The 15933-nt window shown below is 48.3% G+C and overlaps 3 protein-coding genes across 8 annotated transcripts; 1 reads left to right on the top strand and 2 right to left on the bottom strand.

Annotated features, from left to right (window-relative positions):
• Positions 1-1351: 1351 nt before the first annotated feature.
• Positions 1352-7254, bottom strand: LOC147190072 (prolyl 4-hydroxylase subunit alpha-1-like). Of its 3 annotated transcripts, XM_086099170.1 has the most exons (15): positions 6825-6943; positions 5828-5902; positions 5243-5339; positions 4997-5148; positions 4774-4911; positions 4281-4526; positions 4017-4177; positions 3764-3940; positions 3601-3671; positions 3388-3487; positions 3230-3283; positions 3092-3157; positions 2948-3016; positions 2623-2719; positions 1352-2384 (listed from the first exon to the last, which is right to left on the bottom strand). In XM_086099170.1, exons 2-15 carry the CDS (start codon positions 5898-5900, stop codon positions 2272-2274), a joined length of 1614 nt encoding a protein of 537 aa, XP_085955296.1. In that variant the 5' UTR covers positions 5901-5902; positions 6825-6943; the 3' UTR covers positions 1352-2271. The 3 variants fall into 3 exon arrangements, with proteins under 3 accessions (XP_085955296.1, XP_085955295.1, XP_085955293.1); XM_086099169.1 differs by lacking the exon at positions 6825-6943 and adding an exon at positions 6972-7254 and having other exon boundaries at positions 3092-3283; XM_086099167.1 differs by having other exon boundaries at positions 3092-3283.
• Positions 7255-7546: 292 nt separating this feature from the next.
• cox11 (cytochrome c oxidase assembly homolog 11 (yeast)) lies at positions 7547-12286 on the bottom strand. 3 transcript variants are annotated; one of them, XM_086099175.1, is made up of 5 exons: positions 12148-12286; positions 8996-9312; positions 8677-8832; positions 8487-8612; positions 7547-7943 (listed from the first exon to the last, which is right to left on the bottom strand). In XM_086099175.1, exons 2-5 carry the CDS (start codon positions 9293-9295, stop codon positions 7755-7757), a joined length of 771 nt encoding a protein of 256 aa, XP_085955301.1. In that variant the 5' UTR covers positions 9296-9312; positions 12148-12286; the 3' UTR covers positions 7547-7754. The 3 variants fall into 3 exon arrangements, with proteins under 3 accessions (XP_085955301.1, XP_085955300.1, XP_085955299.1); XM_086099174.1 differs by lacking the exon at positions 12148-12286 and adding an exon at positions 9753-9940; XM_086099173.1 differs by lacking the exon at positions 12148-12286 and adding an exon at positions 9855-9940.
• LOC147190070 (chromobox protein homolog 2-like) lies at positions 10926-14395 on the top strand. Of its 2 annotated transcripts, none has more exons than XM_086099172.1 (6): positions 10926-11042; positions 11128-11171; positions 11833-11898; positions 11973-12042; positions 12154-12482; positions 12739-14395. In XM_086099172.1, the coding sequence occupies exons 1-6, from the start codon at positions 10977-10979 to the stop codon at positions 13718-13720; spliced, it is 1557 nt and encodes a 518-aa protein (XP_085955298.1). In that variant the 5' UTR covers positions 10926-10976; the 3' UTR covers positions 13721-14395. The 2 variants fall into 2 exon arrangements, with proteins under 2 accessions (XP_085955298.1, XP_085955297.1); XM_086099171.1 differs by having other exon boundaries at positions 12154-12491.
• The last annotated feature ends 1538 nt before the right edge of the window (positions 14396-15933 follow it).

Here is a 15933-nt window from a genome sequence, read left to right as displayed (position 1 = left end):
AGGACGAATGTGCACAGGAATCCCACAATAACAAAAAGAAAAGAAAAAGACGAAGCCTTGGTCATTCTGGATCAATTATTCACGCGGCTCTCCGGAGTGAGGTCCAGTCCACATGCTCAGACACGTCCGCGTATCACCATTAGCGCGTTAAAATACGCGGCTTTAATAAGAGTGACAGCCATGCGCAAATAATGAGATATATGCCGGATGAGAACATTATTCTTCACTATTTCAGCATAATCAGGCATGTTTTATTTTTGTGGGACCCATCTACATATGTTCTCAGTGCATTTTAAGACGGCGCCATCATTCATCATATAGCGAAGCAGTCAAAGAACAAAATACCGTCACATCGAATCGCGAAGAGAGCAAGAAAACCATCAGTGGACCAGTGTTCACAATAAACAAATGCCATTTTTCTGAACTAACAACCTTAACTTATCATCTCAGAACATACATAAATAATTATGCACAGAGATGTGCGTTATAAAAGGAGGAAACTGACATTCAATTAACTTCAGCAAAAAAGTACGGTCGGCTCCAATACTTCTGCCGTCTAGTGGTTGAGAGTGAAATTACATATTGCAAGAGCCACGTGTGGCTGTGGTTGCCTGCAGCTGGCTGAAGCTAACAAAATAAGTGCAAAAACATAACACTTTGCCAACGCACCGGATGTTTGCATTCCGCTTCCCCTTTCCTGACCATGTGAGAAATTGATATGGATTGCATCGCTCGAGACTTTATCGACAATCAACTTCCAACAATGTTGCCACGGTGATTATTTGCACCGTTTTCACGTCGCTTCTTATTCCTGCAGCCCCCCGCCCTCCTCCACTGCCTTCTTCTACATTTCTCGCTCTGTTCCTGTGACGAATTACTTCTGCATAAATTACCAGCCGGAATATTGAACCAGTCTGCAGACACCAAAGGCTGAATGTGTGTGTGTGTGTGTCACATGCGTACACACAGAGAGCGAGTGTGCATGTGTGTGGCGATGTCATTAACGGGGATTCTAAAGGAGGCGACGGCTAAATCAACGGATACGCCGTCACTGCTCAATGCTGTTATGAACTTTGGCCGGACGTGGAAATCAAACCCGCCGATTAGTCATGTTCATTACACCAAGTTAGCGGCTGCATTGATGCCCACTTCTAGGATTTTGTGCACGCGGGTCATAGACACTCGACTGACCAAAACAGCAGCACCTTAAGTTCCACCCGGCATCGCGTCATCGTCACCAGACAACGTCCTCAAATGTGCCAACGGCAAAAATATCCAAGAATAACAAAAATAGCATTGTAGCAGAGCATCATAGCAAAGCCATTTCAGGAAACAAACACGGAAGCAAGCGAACAAACAAAACAACTTTATTCATGGAGTTGAATCATGGAATGAATCGTGTGCATTCAACGCCTCTTTCGGGAAACAGATTACACAAAAGTCCAAAACATTTGAAGTAAATGGGACTCCATGCAGGGCAAACGCATGATGCATTTCCGATGGAAAGGAGTCGCACGTTGTGGAACGTGTTTAAGGTTTTGGCTTGTTTCAAGCTACTGGAGGGAAAAAGGATTTCATTCTTTACAAGTGTGATATGCTGCGCTTGTTGCGTTTTGGTTGTATTTTATTTATTTTAAACATGATTACCCGTTAGACGCTACTACAAACAAAGACAAACGCATTGTACAACTTCACCCTGCAACAAAGCATGGCCGACAGTCAGCAGGAAGTGAAGCCACCGGCGACCATCTTGCAATTCCATTTCTTTACAGCGGCACTTTGTTCCAAGTCACGATTGAGTCCGCGCCCTGTAAACCGATTCGAGTCGAGCATCTCAAAAAGCCGTGCGAGTCTGCGCCTTGCCTGCATGGTAAAACTGCAAATGGCTCGTTCAATCAGACGCTTTGATCACTTCACCAACACTTGGATAACTTGAGCAATTTGAAAGCTAAGATGTCATTTACAGTAGCTTGACATCATTCCAGCAGTATATTTGGGAGAGTTTGATACTGTCATTGGGATCGCGTCAGCCGAGCAAACGAAAGTTAGCATGCCGTCATAGCCTAAGTGCGTAAATGGCGCCTGCATAGAGGTCATTGTGAGTCAAGCCTCTCAGTGGCCAAAGTTACGATTTGATGTCAACAGCCATATTCTTATTCTCATTATTCTCATTATTATTTTTATTAAGGCTAACGCGTTTGAGCGCTGAAGTTGAACATGTGGTGCTTTTTTTTCAAAACAGAGCAGATGAGGGTCGTCATGGCAACACAGCTACGCGTCAAGGTGATACGCCGAATCTGAAGTTAACCCCTGCTCAGCCGAACTTTGCAGATCGCAGCGTCTCTTGAACTCCTGACCTCTCTCGTGCAGCCACGTGTTGCCCACTGACCAAACAGACAAGGGGACCATTTTTCAATTCCAGAGAAAGTCCAGCTTGAATTGTTCGCTTTCAAATGTCAAACTTATCACATTTAAAACCGGAAACTTATCAAGTTAAACCGTGCTTGCTTACCACAATAGAACATGAAATTCGTCATGCTCATGACATGTTACTGAATTTTTTTTTCCCGGTGTGGCAGCAATATGCTTACATAGCTGACATTACATTCCATTTAAACTTACCCCATTTGCTCCCCACCAGGACGGGACAGGCGGCGTGTTGGGTTTGATGGTCTCCCTCTCCGTCGGGGTGAAGATTGTACCAGAAAATGGCCGAGCCCTGCAATGTCGCAAAAAAAAGTTGCATTCAAACAGATAGAAATGCTTGACACCAGCAGCCACTTGTTTTGGCACACCCTGAAGTGACGAACGAATTGTCTTCAGTGAAAGAGGTTGACAGTGCCAGTGGCAAGGCAAGATGGCTGCCCTCAGGCCTCCGCCATGAAAGGCCAATCAATAGTCTGTGGCCACATGTTGCATCCCGTTTGGAAAAAGATGAAGAGCGAACCTTGATGGGCTCGGCGAAAGCGCCCGCTCTGGGGAAGACGGTGGCGCCCCCTGCCTCCACGTGGCTTAACTGCAAGCACAGGGAAAGCCATTAGAAGCCGAGTGGAGCGCCTCCTCGATGAAAAGTGAAGTGTGCTTTACTGACATAAAGAAGCCAGGTGGCAATTCGGTTTCCTGTTCCCAAATATTCGTACGGGTTCTCAACCTCTTTCTGTGGAAACGCGACACGACGTTCAGACAAAAGTGTATTATGGATTATGTTGAAAACGGTGCTTATATTTACCCCTTGAAAGTCGATATGTGGTTCATAAAGTCCTCCCACGCCATAGTTGGCAACCTGCACAAACAAACATGAAAGTGAATACTCAGTTGAGTGCATTTTATTTTATTGTTTGTTTGTTTTTTATGTTGAAGGTGAGAAGATCTGTGTAGGAACTCAACCTGCATCCACTCTGCGGTGGACATTTCCAGGCCGGTGATGTAGCCCACTCGGTTGATCAGCTTCGTCACCACCTTGTACGCTTTGTTCTCCAGCCAGCAGCTGAGGAGGGAAAAGGTTGCGCTACGACTCGAGTCGAGGAAACGGAAAGTAAACGTAGCATGTAGCATCACACACTCGCGCATCAGCGCTTGTGCCCACTCGGTCGTCCTTACTTTTGGGAGATTCTGACTCGAGATGCAATATTTGTGTGGTCCGTGTTGTTTCTCACTTTGGAGCGGGTGAGCTAGCTCAGCCGACGAGAGAGAGACAGTAAGTTAACGCGCTCACACGAACACGCTGCACCGTCTTTTGGACAGAAAAGCAGAGCGGACTGACTTTGGGTTTGGCCAACTGTTTGATGACTTCCGCGTCCCTGTGGGACGCCACGTCATAATAGCGGACGACGCGGGGAACGTCGCAGAGGTCTTCCTCTTTGAAGGGAGCAATCAGGAGGTTGGGATGGCCGTGGTTGTCGTGGTAACGGCAGAAGAGGCGGCTCCGTCTCCGTGGCGTCTGTCAGAAAGATGATGATGATGAGCCCGGAGGGGAAAAGCTTTTCCACGCGGTGACTTCACGGCGTCTTCCTCACCAAGGCGACGCTTTCGCCGCGACACAGCTGCTTGTACACCGTGGCATTGTAGGCAGTTAGATACTTGTGGGGTATCACCGGAATGATCTCGACCCTGTCCGGTTTCGCCAGTTCGTACTCAAAGTAGGCCAGATTACTTTTGCCTCGCTGGTTTTCTGGATCTGAATAAACAACCCGAAAAACAAAGAGCGAGACTTTGACGGGAGCCTCAAGCGCACGCAGGAACAGTTGGAGGTGAACCGACGTTCCTTTCGTTCGACTCACCAATCGCCAGCAGCTGCTTGGTGGACACCAAGGCGGCTTCCAGATCTCCTTGCCTGTAGAGGGCGTAGCTGTGGTAGTCCAGGATGGTGATGGGGTCCACGCTTGAGAGCGTCTCGCCCTGCTGCATTTGCTGGAGAGCCTGAGCCATCCACATCTCCATATAGTAAAAGTCTTCCTCCTGGTACGCCGCCATGGCCAGGTCGAAGCAGTCGTCCACCGTCAGGCTGCTCAGGAGCAGAGAGGTTCCTGTTTTGGGGTGGGCGAGGATTGGATTTAGGACTTCTGGACTTTGGGTCTATATGTGCCATCAGGATCCTACTGTAAATGCCTACGTGCAGACATGCAAATGTCAAGTTAACTCCCAAATATTCATTAAGCATAAGTGGAACGGAGACTTGCACTTCCTTGACACCAATTACTGCTTTCCTATTTGCCAGGGCTTGGGAATCGTCTTAAATGTTCGGGAGCCATCCGACACGGTGGGCCCGCTCACCTGGCAGCTCCCCTTTGGCCATGGTGTCGCTGTCCAGCTGATAGGTGTCCTGCAGCCTCAGGAGGGCTTCGGCCCCGCCCGTCTGGTCACCCTCGTCGGGGAGGTCCTCACTCCTGGAGGTCAGGTTGGACACGAAGCCTGAAACGCAAAAGCCGCAGCGTCCAAACCGACTCGTACTTTTTGGAGCGAGCGTTCGGGCTTCGGGACGTTTGTGTGTTTTCACCGTCGGATACGTTGCTGCGCACCAGCATCTCCAGGGCGCGCCACTCTCGGTTCATCCTCTTCAGAAATTTAAAGGCGTTCACGGGGTGGCTCAGGAAGGTTTCGGGGTCTTGGATGGCAAACGCCGACATGTTGGCCAGCCTCTCAGACCACCTGAGTACACGCGCACACACACACACACGAAATTATCTGGTCAGTGTGACCTCCACCAGATGCGAACGTATTGATGCGAAAGGTGGTTTTGGACCTTTTGACCGTTTCCAGTTTGCTCTGCTCCGCTTGGATGTAATCGTCCAACGAGGCCAGCAGCTCCTTCTCCGTGTACACCAGCTGAGTCATGTGACCTGATGGCACACACACACGCGCGCATCATCATGACATTTACTGCACTTGCGAAAAAAAGGTATGTGTCTTCATTGACAATATTCTGTCATCTTCACCCGCTGTGAAATCGTTTTTCAGCCAAGTGCCCCGTAACCAGCACAAAGCTTGTACGAGTCCACAAACCGTCTGTCCCACCAGCATCATCCATCAAATGAATGAAGAAGATCATAAAGCATCAACACCCCGCATCTCTCGCGTACACAATCATGGATCCACGGTGCATGAACGACTGTATTCAGTGGTACAATGATTCAACAAACATACACACAAAAAAAAAAAAACATCTTCACATGAGGCCCATTGATGGTGTTAGCATACTAGCCTAAATAACACACTAGTGCTGCTTTGAAATCGCACGTGAGGTAACAAATATGCCCACCGGCATGTTACACAAACGTGCTTCAGTACATTCATAACAACAACATGGATAATAATTGAGCAAACTCACCGATGGACGTGTAGAATTCCTCGGCGGCCGACGAGAAACTGATGAGGATCAACAACAGGTAACCGACTGCCATGTCTGAACGGACCGTCAATGAGAACATGATCAATAATAATTACAGTACTTGCTTTTTTTTTTCTTTCGGACTGTTTGAAAGAAAGAAAAAATGTCGGACTACTGAAGGAGCTGGAGCTTTACTTGGGATTCGTTACATAAGTTTGATGGTGAATGCTTTATATTGAATAGATGTAGCCACATCCCCACTAATAGGAGGGTGTGACCAGTTTCTCGTTTTATTAATTTATTTTTTTTAAATCATTATAGCTCCCCTCCCCCGCCTCGAACGTCGACTGTTCCAGAGCTGTTGGGGAATAAACCCGCAAATGTCACGGGGCGTGAATAATGCCGTCTATGGCTTTTTTTTTTGTTGTTGTTGTCGTCTTCCAAAGGAATTTCACCTGACCTGCTTTCTCCGCCATTGAAAGAATGTGGCAAGACAAATGACATGCCACCTTCAAACCATCCAACAGACGCTGCCAACAGGAAGATTCCGAAATAAAATTACCGCCCGTGAAAAACGAACCCGACTAATGACAAACTGCACGTAGCTACAAATGCGATCAAAATACATTTTTTGGGTGGGGGGTGGGGAGGGGGGCAGAATTCAGCAGATTACAGTCTCAGCTTTTCGTCAGGTCACGGAATGCAAACAAACCGAAAAGTTTGGTGAGCGACTTCAATGTCTGTGGTGATAAGTTCTATTTATTTGCGATCTGCTTTCACTGTGACGTTCTGAGACGCCTCAACCGTCGTCGGATCAAAAGGCCAGCTGGACAAAAGGCCAGCGACGTGTGGGACATTCCGACGAGCCCTTCAATGCAACAGTGCGGCGCTTTTTTGCCAAGTCAAAACATACTCCATTCGAAATATAACGCGCAGGTGATCGCCTCACCCCTGTCATGTCTGTCCAAGCACGCGGATGCGGTTATTCGTTGTTTACCTTCTTTATTGCCGACTTCAAGTCACTTTTCCATGGGAGTTAATCGTCAAGTCTCGCTGCCTTTGTTGCACTCTCCGGTTTACCGTTTTATGCTCGATTATCTCTTTTGTCTGCAGAAGGTTCGGGGACCGGTTCGGCTGGAGTTACCTGTTGCACATTCACATGCAGAAGTGAAGATCGTTTGGGAGCTTTTGCTCACATCGGCTCCATCAAAAGGTTGAACTTTTGGACTCTCGTCCGACGCAACCGCAGCACGTAGCTCGGGACCAAAGGAACACACCACACCTACACTTAAAGTGCGGCGTGGACGGCATCGTGCTTCTTCAACCGAACGCTAAAAGGGATTTAATTAGCAACATTCTGCTGATGAAAGTTAATTGAGTTCATGCGCAGGTGCGATGCTCCGGGCCTCGAGGTCCGTCGTCATGCGGGTTTTGAGATGTTTGCCTCCTCCGGCACACCTGCTTCAAATGATCAGATCATCGGCAAGCTCTGAAGACGGGCCTAAAGTTTGAGATTTGGTGTTTCATGAAAATCAAAATCCGCTTGGTGAAAATCTGATTTCTTTTGGGCATGGAATGAACCATTAGAAAAACGATCTATTTCTTTATATTGTTTGTTGGGGTTTTTTTTTGGGGGGGGGGGGGGTGTTGATTTGAGCTTGAACATGACCAATTTGACCCACAACATAAATCTGGAAATTGATTATAAAACTCAGCAGCATCAATTGATCACAATTTATTGATTTGAGTCTTTAAAAGTTTCCACGAAATGACGAGTTGGCAGTGAGATGAATTCCAATGTCTGAAAAAAAAGTTCCTATTCTTGTTTCACTCCGTGATATCATCACAGCCAATGATCTCTAAAATCCACTTTCAGTCTGCGGTCCAACTTCACGTCAAAAGTCTCGCCGCCAGTCCGTTTTTGCGCTCAGTTGTAGCTGTATCCCGGGAGCGGCAGATTGTGTCCCTCCTTGGCTTCAAAGAAGGTGTAGGAGAGCGTGATGGTGTCCACGCGAGCCATCCTGGGGTCGGAGTCAAACTCGGGGTCAATGTAGAAGAAGACGGGCATGTCCACCTCCTCGTGAGGGTTCAGACGCTGCTCCTCGAAGCAGAAGCACTGAACCGAACACACCGGGAGAGGAGACGGACCATGAGGCACGGGAACTTCTTGGGACCGTTCACTCCGCGACCTCGAGCGTGGGCAAAGTATGGCACGAAAGCGGGCCACATACAGGCGCCACTCTTGTATTTTTAATGGACCCAGCAAGCATCTTACCGAAGCAAGAGTCAGGAAATACGTCTTGCATTAATTGAGCCGGTCGAGCAAAGCTAAAATATTAGCAATAAACTGCTAATAAACAACTACAATATTAAGCTAAATATAGCAAATACAAAAACAAAATGTGCATATGAAGTTCATGTAAATTATTTCATTCAATAAGTGGTAATTAAATCACTATAAATAACAGATTGAAAACATTTGAATGGGTTTACAGTTAAATTATTTTACTTTTTTCTCTGTTTGACTTTTTCTGGAAAGTATTTACTCCTGAATGTATGCGTGGAATATACATATTTTTCTATTCTCGTTAATAAAATAAAATGATACTGACCATTTTAGAACTCAAACGCGGCCCCCTGAGCACAAAAGTAATCCTACCTGGATCTTGTTGAAGTACTGCCCCGCGTCAAAGGGCACCACGTTGTAAGTGGAGATGCCAATGATGGGCTTGTCTGTCGGGTTCTTTGCCCTGTAGAAGGCCAGCGCCGTCTCCCCCGGGACCACCTGCACCAAAAGCCGTCACCGTTTGGCATAAGCATCGACGACGATGTCAAAACGGGCAACTTACGAAGATCTCCGTCTGCTGAGGTCTGAAGTTCCACTGCATGCTGGCGTGCGTGTCCGCATTGAAGGTGACTTTGATGACGCGCTCCTTCACGGGCTGCATGTTGGCCACCAGGTCCGAGTCATGGCCTGCCACTGCCGCGCCGCCGAGTCCCGTCGCCTGACGGGGGGAAGCAAAGCCCACGTCACAAACACGACCATGGTGTGACTTCCACGTCGCCGCCAAGTTTTAAGTTATTGTCTTTTTTTTGGGGGGCCCAGTCCTCGAACTTCTCTGGCTCACCACGTTCGGCCCTTCCTCAAACTCTCACACACACGCTCACCTGGCAGTAGAGCCTGTAAACCGGCACGGCGGCGTATGATAGGCCAACCATGGCTACGCCGGCGGCCACCACGTAGGTCAGCACCGTCTTGTTGCGAGCCTTCTGCTGCTCCTCGAAGCTTGGACGCTTTCTGCTCTTGACCCCTCGGCTCTGGACGTGGGGGCACAGGGGCGTCCTCCGCCACAGGAAGTGCAGCGGCCACCTGGCATCGCAGCGAAGAGCCCTCAAGCATCTCGGAGGCAGGAGGGCCGAGGTCCCGAGGCCGCGGAGTGAGTGGCAGAGGAGAGGTGACAGCAGCATGGCAGGAAGTAGATCACCTGCATGGTGGACAACAGGTCACCAGTGACTTATTATCCATCCATCCATTATTTGAGCCGCCTATCAGAACCGGCTTTTGAGGAGGGCCCACTTCTCCAGAGGTGTCTTATTGCAGCGCTTCATCTCATTAAACGGACTCTTAGTCTACGTAATATTGTACAAGCACCATATTGGGTAGCCAGCCAGTCGCAGGGCACCTTTAGCCCAACAATGGACTGGTCGCTGCTTCAAGTCAGGACACGTATTGTAAACAACCAACCACTAACACGCTGTGCTTGAATAAATCTGTCAATTATGATGATCAATGCAGTTTTAGGTCACTTGGATCCAAGTGACTTAAACACTTGGATGTCATGTTAAGATTACAATTTGATGAAAAATCGAAATCTGCATTTTAAAACAACGAATATTCCAAAGTGTGAAAATAAGGACGTCTGACCTGCAAGTGTCCACAGTCCAGCACGAACGAATGGTTGGCACGAAAAGAAATTAAATAACAGAATAAAAACGCTTAATTTTTATAACAAAACAATCTCCTGACCATTTTTGATTGACTTATAGCTGTCATTCACCGGGTGAATCGAACGAACGAGCGGACATGTTTGAGGGTGACACATTACACAAGGAACCAGCGTCCTACATTTAAAATCTTCCGTCTCCAGAAGCAAACACGAAACAAACGTTCTGCTTTGGGTAAACAAAACGAGTGGCAACAAAGTTGGTTGTTACACTTAGTTGGATTTTAGATTATTTAAACATGAAAATAAGCTCTATATTTTCTCATTTCGGTGCGTAGATTGAGAATTGACAAATGCAACACTTTTTAAATTAATCATAAAGAAGGCTGGTGACACCATCGGATACAAAATGTTGACATTCTTTATAATGTTAATACAACTGGCCATATCAATGCCTCCCTCTATATTTGTATTCATTGTTTACATGTACATTTAATTTGCAAAATCATTGATGCATAATATACATGTGAACAGGTTTATATGTTATACTTAATCTATTACATACGGGGCCTATCATAATTCACGAATACGTCTTGTGAATGAATATTGTGCAAATAATTATATAAAAACGGATGGAGCATTATAGAATTTATTACTAACCAGAAGCCAAGAGGCAACAACTTAATCTTGTGTGCCTTTTATTTACCCCTGCTTGGATTCGCTTTCAATTTATTTAATTCCACCAAAAATAGTTGTCTTGTAATCGTTTTTCACTTTCTTGGTTGGTCATTAATTAGTGAATATTTGTCAACATTTCTACTGTAGCAATCTAATCCTCATGGGATGAATGGAGAGAGAGAGAGAGACAGACAGAGAGAGAATCAAAATATGTTTTGGTTGTGCTGGTTTTCACGGTTTTAAATTCTAATGGAAATTAGCAAGTAAAAATACTCCCACGCATATCTACGTTATTGTTTTCCTGTGTAAGTATCTAGACGTTATTACAATTTTATTACAGCGCAGTGGTAAAAAATTACACCGCTTAACGTGTGGGTTTTCGTAAAATAATTTGAAAAACGCACAATTGACAATTTGGTTTTGTTTGAAGCGAATTAATTGTTTCTGCGAAGCAGCGTAAAGCGCCTACAGTGGCCGCGCGCGCCCAAGAAGGCGTGTGCTTCCCGGCCGTCCTGCTGGTGCGAGCAATGGAGGGGGTGACTGTGGGCCAGGTATTTGATGCCGAATGCATCCTCAGCAAGCGGCCGAGAAAGGTGAGCGAGCCCCTGGGCAGCTCGGGAGGGGGTGCAGCGGCTTTCCCGGAACTCCTTTAAAACTCGCCTGTGTGCTCTTTTGCAGGGCAAGTTCGAGTATCTTGTCAAGTGGAGAGGGTGGTCGTCCAAGTAAGTCGCTAGCCAGTCTCAGCTAGCCGCAAAGGCTAATCGAGCACGCACGCACACATGCACGTGCGCGCGCGCACGCAGAGCGAGCTAGCAAGGCAGGATAACGGCCAGCTGACAAAATGACAAAAAGAAAAGGTGCAAAACATTGGCATTCTTGCTTCTTTTCTCGGGTCTCGCGGGCATGGTTTACCTTATGCGAGGTGCAGCCTTCTTTTTGTCTGAGCAAGCTAAGCAGACAAAAAAAAGAAAGACCAAAACAGCGCCGTTTGTCTTCTCTTTTAAGTTTGTTTTCATATGAGCTCATTCTAATACAGAAGCTTGCAAAAAAAGGAGCACGATGTTTCTGTTTGGTGGTTTTATTCTTCACGACATGATTGTTCATATTGTTCATCTTCCGATGCACTAAAACGACAATAAGCAATATTGAACCAACAACAAAAAACGTAAGCAATTCTGACGTTTTCATCGGTGTACTGTCTTATTTCTACTCTTTCCTCTGCATTGTGCTGTTTTGTTGTTGTGACAGGCTAGTTACGCACCGGAGCCTCTTTTCAATCGCGTTCAACTTTATTGACAAGAGTCACAAGAACAAGGCAACAAAATGCAGGTTGGATCGAACCCGCAAGCGCATGAAAAATAATATGTGATGTTGTGGTTTTAGGCACAACAGTTGGGAGCCAGAGGAGAATATTTTGGACCCGAGGTTACTCGCAGCCTTTCACAAAAGGTTTGTGACCGCCCGTACTGGAATAATAACAAGACATGCTACTCTAAGACGTTCATTCAATTCTGTCACTTTAGGGAACAAGAGCGAGAACTTTTGTACCAGACGAAAGGAAAGAGGCCGAGAGGACGACCGCGCAAGTTTCCGGTAATTTCTCTTCACTTTCAGCTCATAACTGTGGGGGGGGGGGGGTATAGATTCGAATTTGATTGACAAGATAGCTGCGTGAGTGTGATTTTTGTGGCTGCCCACCTTCAGCTTCCCGTTTCACCCGCCGCAAAAGACAGCCGTTCGTCTTCGTCGTCGTTCTCCGGCGCGTCTTCGTCAGTGGCGTCGTCGTCCGAGGAAGACGACGAGGCCGAGCGCGACCACAAGAAGGCCAAGGGTTCGGCGGCGGGCCCTCGGCTGCACCCTGCACCCCAGAGGAGGCCTCAGATTCTCCCCGCCAAAGCCGAGCCCCATCGCAAGAAGCGCGGCCGGAAGCCGCTTCACGCCAACGTGGGCGCTTTGAGGCCGGCCAAAAGCAGGACGCCGCCTTTGCCTTCGGCGCCGAGCCATCACCAGCTGCTGCCGGGCTTCCTACGCAAGTACGGAAAGTACGAAAGTTGCAAATTCAGCCATTCCCCGTTTATACAGCATGCAAGATACCACTCGTGTTGGCTGCGTGAGCTGAAGTGTTCACGTAAACAAATAAGTGCATTTAAGTGAACGATAGCTTAAAAATGCAAGGCAGGTGAGTTAGCGGCGGTTCGCTGTAATGGCAGATGTGTTGAAAATAACGACGCCGAAGGACAAATCGGTATCTATCCAGACCTTTCAAAAGCCTGTGTTGTGCCTTCCCAGGGTGGAGCCCCGGCCGGGGATTAAGAAGCCGCTGCAGCCGGCAAGCTTTACCTACACTGGACTCAGCCGGACCGCCAGAGAGCACCACACCGACGCGCAGAGCTCCGTTTTCTCCCAGGTGTCGGCGCCATCTAAAGGGGGCTGCGTTTGGAACCGCCCTGCGCCCGCCTCCTCGCCCTCCCTCAGCAAAGCCGGCGGCTCGCCGCAAAGGAAGACATCGCACGGCGAGCTGAAACGCTCAACGTCGGGCCCCGGCGGCAGCGGCGGCCGTGGCGACGCCCTCAAAGGGATGCCGCCCCCGCTGAGACCCGCCTTCGGGGGCAGCCCGACGGCGGCGCAGCGCCCCGTGCCGACTCCGAGGAGGCAGGATAGCCACGGCGGTTACACGGCTCTGGTCCAACACAAGCGAGCGCTCGCCAAGGCGCCTTCGTCATCATCGCAGCGGCCGAGCAATCAGACGCTCGGCCTGCGAGCGCTCAACCAGCAGAACGTCACCAAGACACCGCTGGCCGGCCATCAGGGCAACAGCGGCGCGCTAGTGCGCTCCGGCGCGGCGGTGCGCTCCAGCTCACGGAGCGGCAGCCTGGTGGTCATCAGAGACACTTGCGTCACCCCCACCGGGCAGCGTCCGGTCCTGCCTGCAGGGGGCGGCGCGGAGAAGGCCAGGAAGGATGCGACGCTGCCGGCAGGCGGCGGGCGGCAGGACGAGCGCAAGTCCGGCCGCGGCCTCAATGATCTCAGCACCGGCGACTCGGAGGACAGCAGCAGCGGCGAATGGGAACGGGACGCCGCCTCGTATCCCGGCGACGGCCGGCCCAGCCTTGGCGACGCCGCCACCGAGTCGGACACTGAGACGGACTGGCGGCCCACACGGAACCTTCTGGAGCAGGTGTTTGTCACCGACGTCACTGCCAACTTCATCACCGTCACCGTCAAGGAGTCGCCCACCAGCGTTGGCTTCTTCAACCCTCGCAACCACTAGCGACTCTCGCGCTGCCCGCCACGGCCAACTCGGGAAGGGTCACTCGAGCTGCAAGTTTGTCGGCTTCATCAGTAGCGGAACGCCATCGGTGTGTGGCTTAACTGCAAGCAGAGCGTGAAGTTTAATACTCGAGACTCATTGAATGCAAACACCGTCGTCTCCTTTCAGGCCACCGGATAAAAGCTGTGGATTTTTTTTTTTTCCCCCACCTCGCCGTCCCGCGTGAAAGGTGATAGTCACAGACTCAGCTAATTATCATGTCATCATCGAAATGACGGAAGTCGCAAACGCACGAGCGAGCCAACGCCAGCTTGACTCTACCGTTCCGTTTCTGATGCGCCAATTTGCCGGGAGGGCAGCGTGAAACGGGCCAATGAGGGAACGACGGCCGTGATGCCAAATCTTCCACCGTGGACATTATTTTTCTTGTTGTTGTTGTTGTTTGTTTCCTGTTCAAGGTGACAAAGCAGGAAGTCGTCAGTGCCTCAGGTTCCGGTCCACAACGTTACAAAAACAAAACCCGTGTTCTGTAATTTGGACATTTGACTGTTTTGTGTTTTTGGTGTGTTTGGACCAAAGGTGCTATGAATGTTATTTAATTATTTCCTGAACAGTATTCCACACACATGATTGATCCTTTAATTTATACTGTAAATCTCTTTCTATTCACCTCAATTGTGTGCCTCGTTTTTGTTTTTTTTACTTTTCAAAATAAAACAGTCGTTCGATCTTGGGAAGGAGACGAGTTGATGGTGTCCACCTGCTGCTGCAGCAGGTGGCGCTATTGAGCTAGGGTTAGGAACGAAGATGCGGGCACAAACCCCCCCTAAAAAAACTGACTCATAGGTGCCTATTCTCGATTTTGTTGAGTTATGAAATAAATTACTTAATTACATTTTTAGTGACTGTTGCCGGAAGTAAACGTTAAATAGTTTAATGAATCCAACAATACTTACCGAATTGCCGTTATTCCATTCTTAAATGATCATTTTTCATATTCAAACAATTGAAGCGTATTATAATTAGATCCAAATGAGGTGGAAAGAGTTACTGACCTTTGATTCATGGTGCACAGCGTTCCGCCATTGGCTAAATTTTGACCCATGCAACACAAACTGACTGATGGGATTAAAAATCACCAAAATCTGTTAAAAAGTTCAATCGTATTTAATTACAGTTGAACGAATTAAAAAGTAAACAAAATAATTCAAAACCAACTTCAATTAGCGTCGAAGGTCAAAATCAGATGATGAAAGTAACCAGGCAAATGATTTTTTTCTGCATATGAACAAACCGGGCAACGATAAATGCATTGCCAACTGACAACAGTGCAACCAATTCACGTAGTGACGTTAATTGGGGTTTCAGACCTGCTGGTACGCGTGTCATTTACGCTATATGAGCAAGTGCTGTTGCTGCTGCAGAGGTGGAATTTTCCCCAAATGAATTTGGGCAAACAGGGGCGACAAGGCGCCCTCACAGGGTGCAGCGCTGGTATGCGTAAACACACGCGCGGCACTGTGCCTCAGTGTTACCGCACGCACGCAAACACAAACACTATTTGCGAATTCTCCAATTTTCACAAGTTGGGGGACTCAAACCTCGGTTATTCGCAACAAAAAAATCGCATATTCGCTGCTTTCGAGATGCCGCAAGATGGAGCCAAAGCCCCGTCTGATCGGAAAAGAAGACTTTGGCGCCGCCTTGTGGCACGGCGATGCTAGGTTGCGCAATCAAGCTCTTAATTCCATTTACTCCGACTGTACATCAAATCAGTTTTACCCATCGAAAGCAAGTGAGATTTAATTTGGCACTATAGGGAACAACAAAAAGGTTGATATCCTCTGAAGTAGGGACAGAAAGACCAGCACACATACTGGGATAACCCAAATACAGCGTGTGTGTTTTGGCGGCAGGTCTGTTTTGACACTTAGCCGTGTTAGCTTAGCAGCAGATTGATGAGAGTCTGCTTGTCTCTGAGCCAAAAGGAGACTCCACTGCCTGCCTGCCCGCCCACACACACACACGCGGCCCAAAACATTCACAATCAAATTATTGACAGTTTTGTCGCCATTTTGCTTTTGCTTACGATAAGAAACTCTTTGCTGATCGTGACTTGCGTTGCCAGTGGTGAGATGTCAACTTCCTGGTTGACGTCTTTGGACGGGGGCGGGTGGCTCCTCGCATTCGGGTGACAAACTGACAGCTTCCCC

Source organism: Hippocampus guttulatus, chromosome 19 (assembly GCF_054856545.1).
Source record: "Hippocampus guttulatus isolate MCC_2025c chromosome 19, RoL_Hgut_1.0, whole genome shotgun sequence".
In the NCBI taxonomy this organism is placed as follows: Eukaryota; Metazoa; Chordata; class Actinopteri; order Syngnathiformes; family Syngnathidae; genus Hippocampus; species Hippocampus guttulatus.
This window is presented reverse-complemented; position numbering and strand designations above follow the sequence as displayed.

Coding starts and splice junctions, on each gene's coding strand:
- LOC147190072 (XM_086099169.1), bottom strand. CDS start 5,900: ATGGCAGTCGGTTACCTGTTGTTGATCCTCATCAGTTTCTCGTCGGCC. Junction 4,527..4,773: donor GGCCAAAGGGGAGCTGCCAG/GTGAGCGGGCCC, acceptor ACCCCAAAACAG/GAACCTCTCTGCTCCTGAGC. Junction 3,017..3,091: donor TTGCCACCTGGCTTCTTTAT/GTCAGTAAAGCA, acceptor CTGTGCTTGCAG/TTAAGCCACGTGGAGGCAGG.
- cox11 (XM_086099173.1), bottom strand. CDS start 9,930: ATGTGTCACCCTCAAACATGTCCGCTCGTTCGTTCGATTCACCCGGTG. Junction 8,613..8,676: donor CTCAGCAGACGGAGATCTTC/GTAAGTTGCCCG, acceptor CTTTTGGTGCAG/GTGGTCCCGGGGGAGACGGC. Junction 7,944..8,486: donor AGTACTTCAACAAGATCCAG/GTAGGATTACTT, acceptor TGTTCGGTTCAG/TGCTTCTGCTTCGAGGAGCA.
- LOC147190070 (XM_086099171.1), top strand. CDS start 10,977: ATGGAGGGGGTGACTGTGGGCCAGGTATTTGATGCCGAATGCATCCTC. Junction 12,043..12,153: donor GACGACCGCGCAAGTTTCCG/GTAATTTCTCTT, acceptor GCCCACCTTCAG/CTTCCCGTTTCACCCGCCGC. Junction 12,492..12,738: donor TTCCTACGCAAGTACGGAAA/GTACGAAAGTTG, acceptor GTGCCTTCCCAG/GGTGGAGCCCCGGCCGGGGA.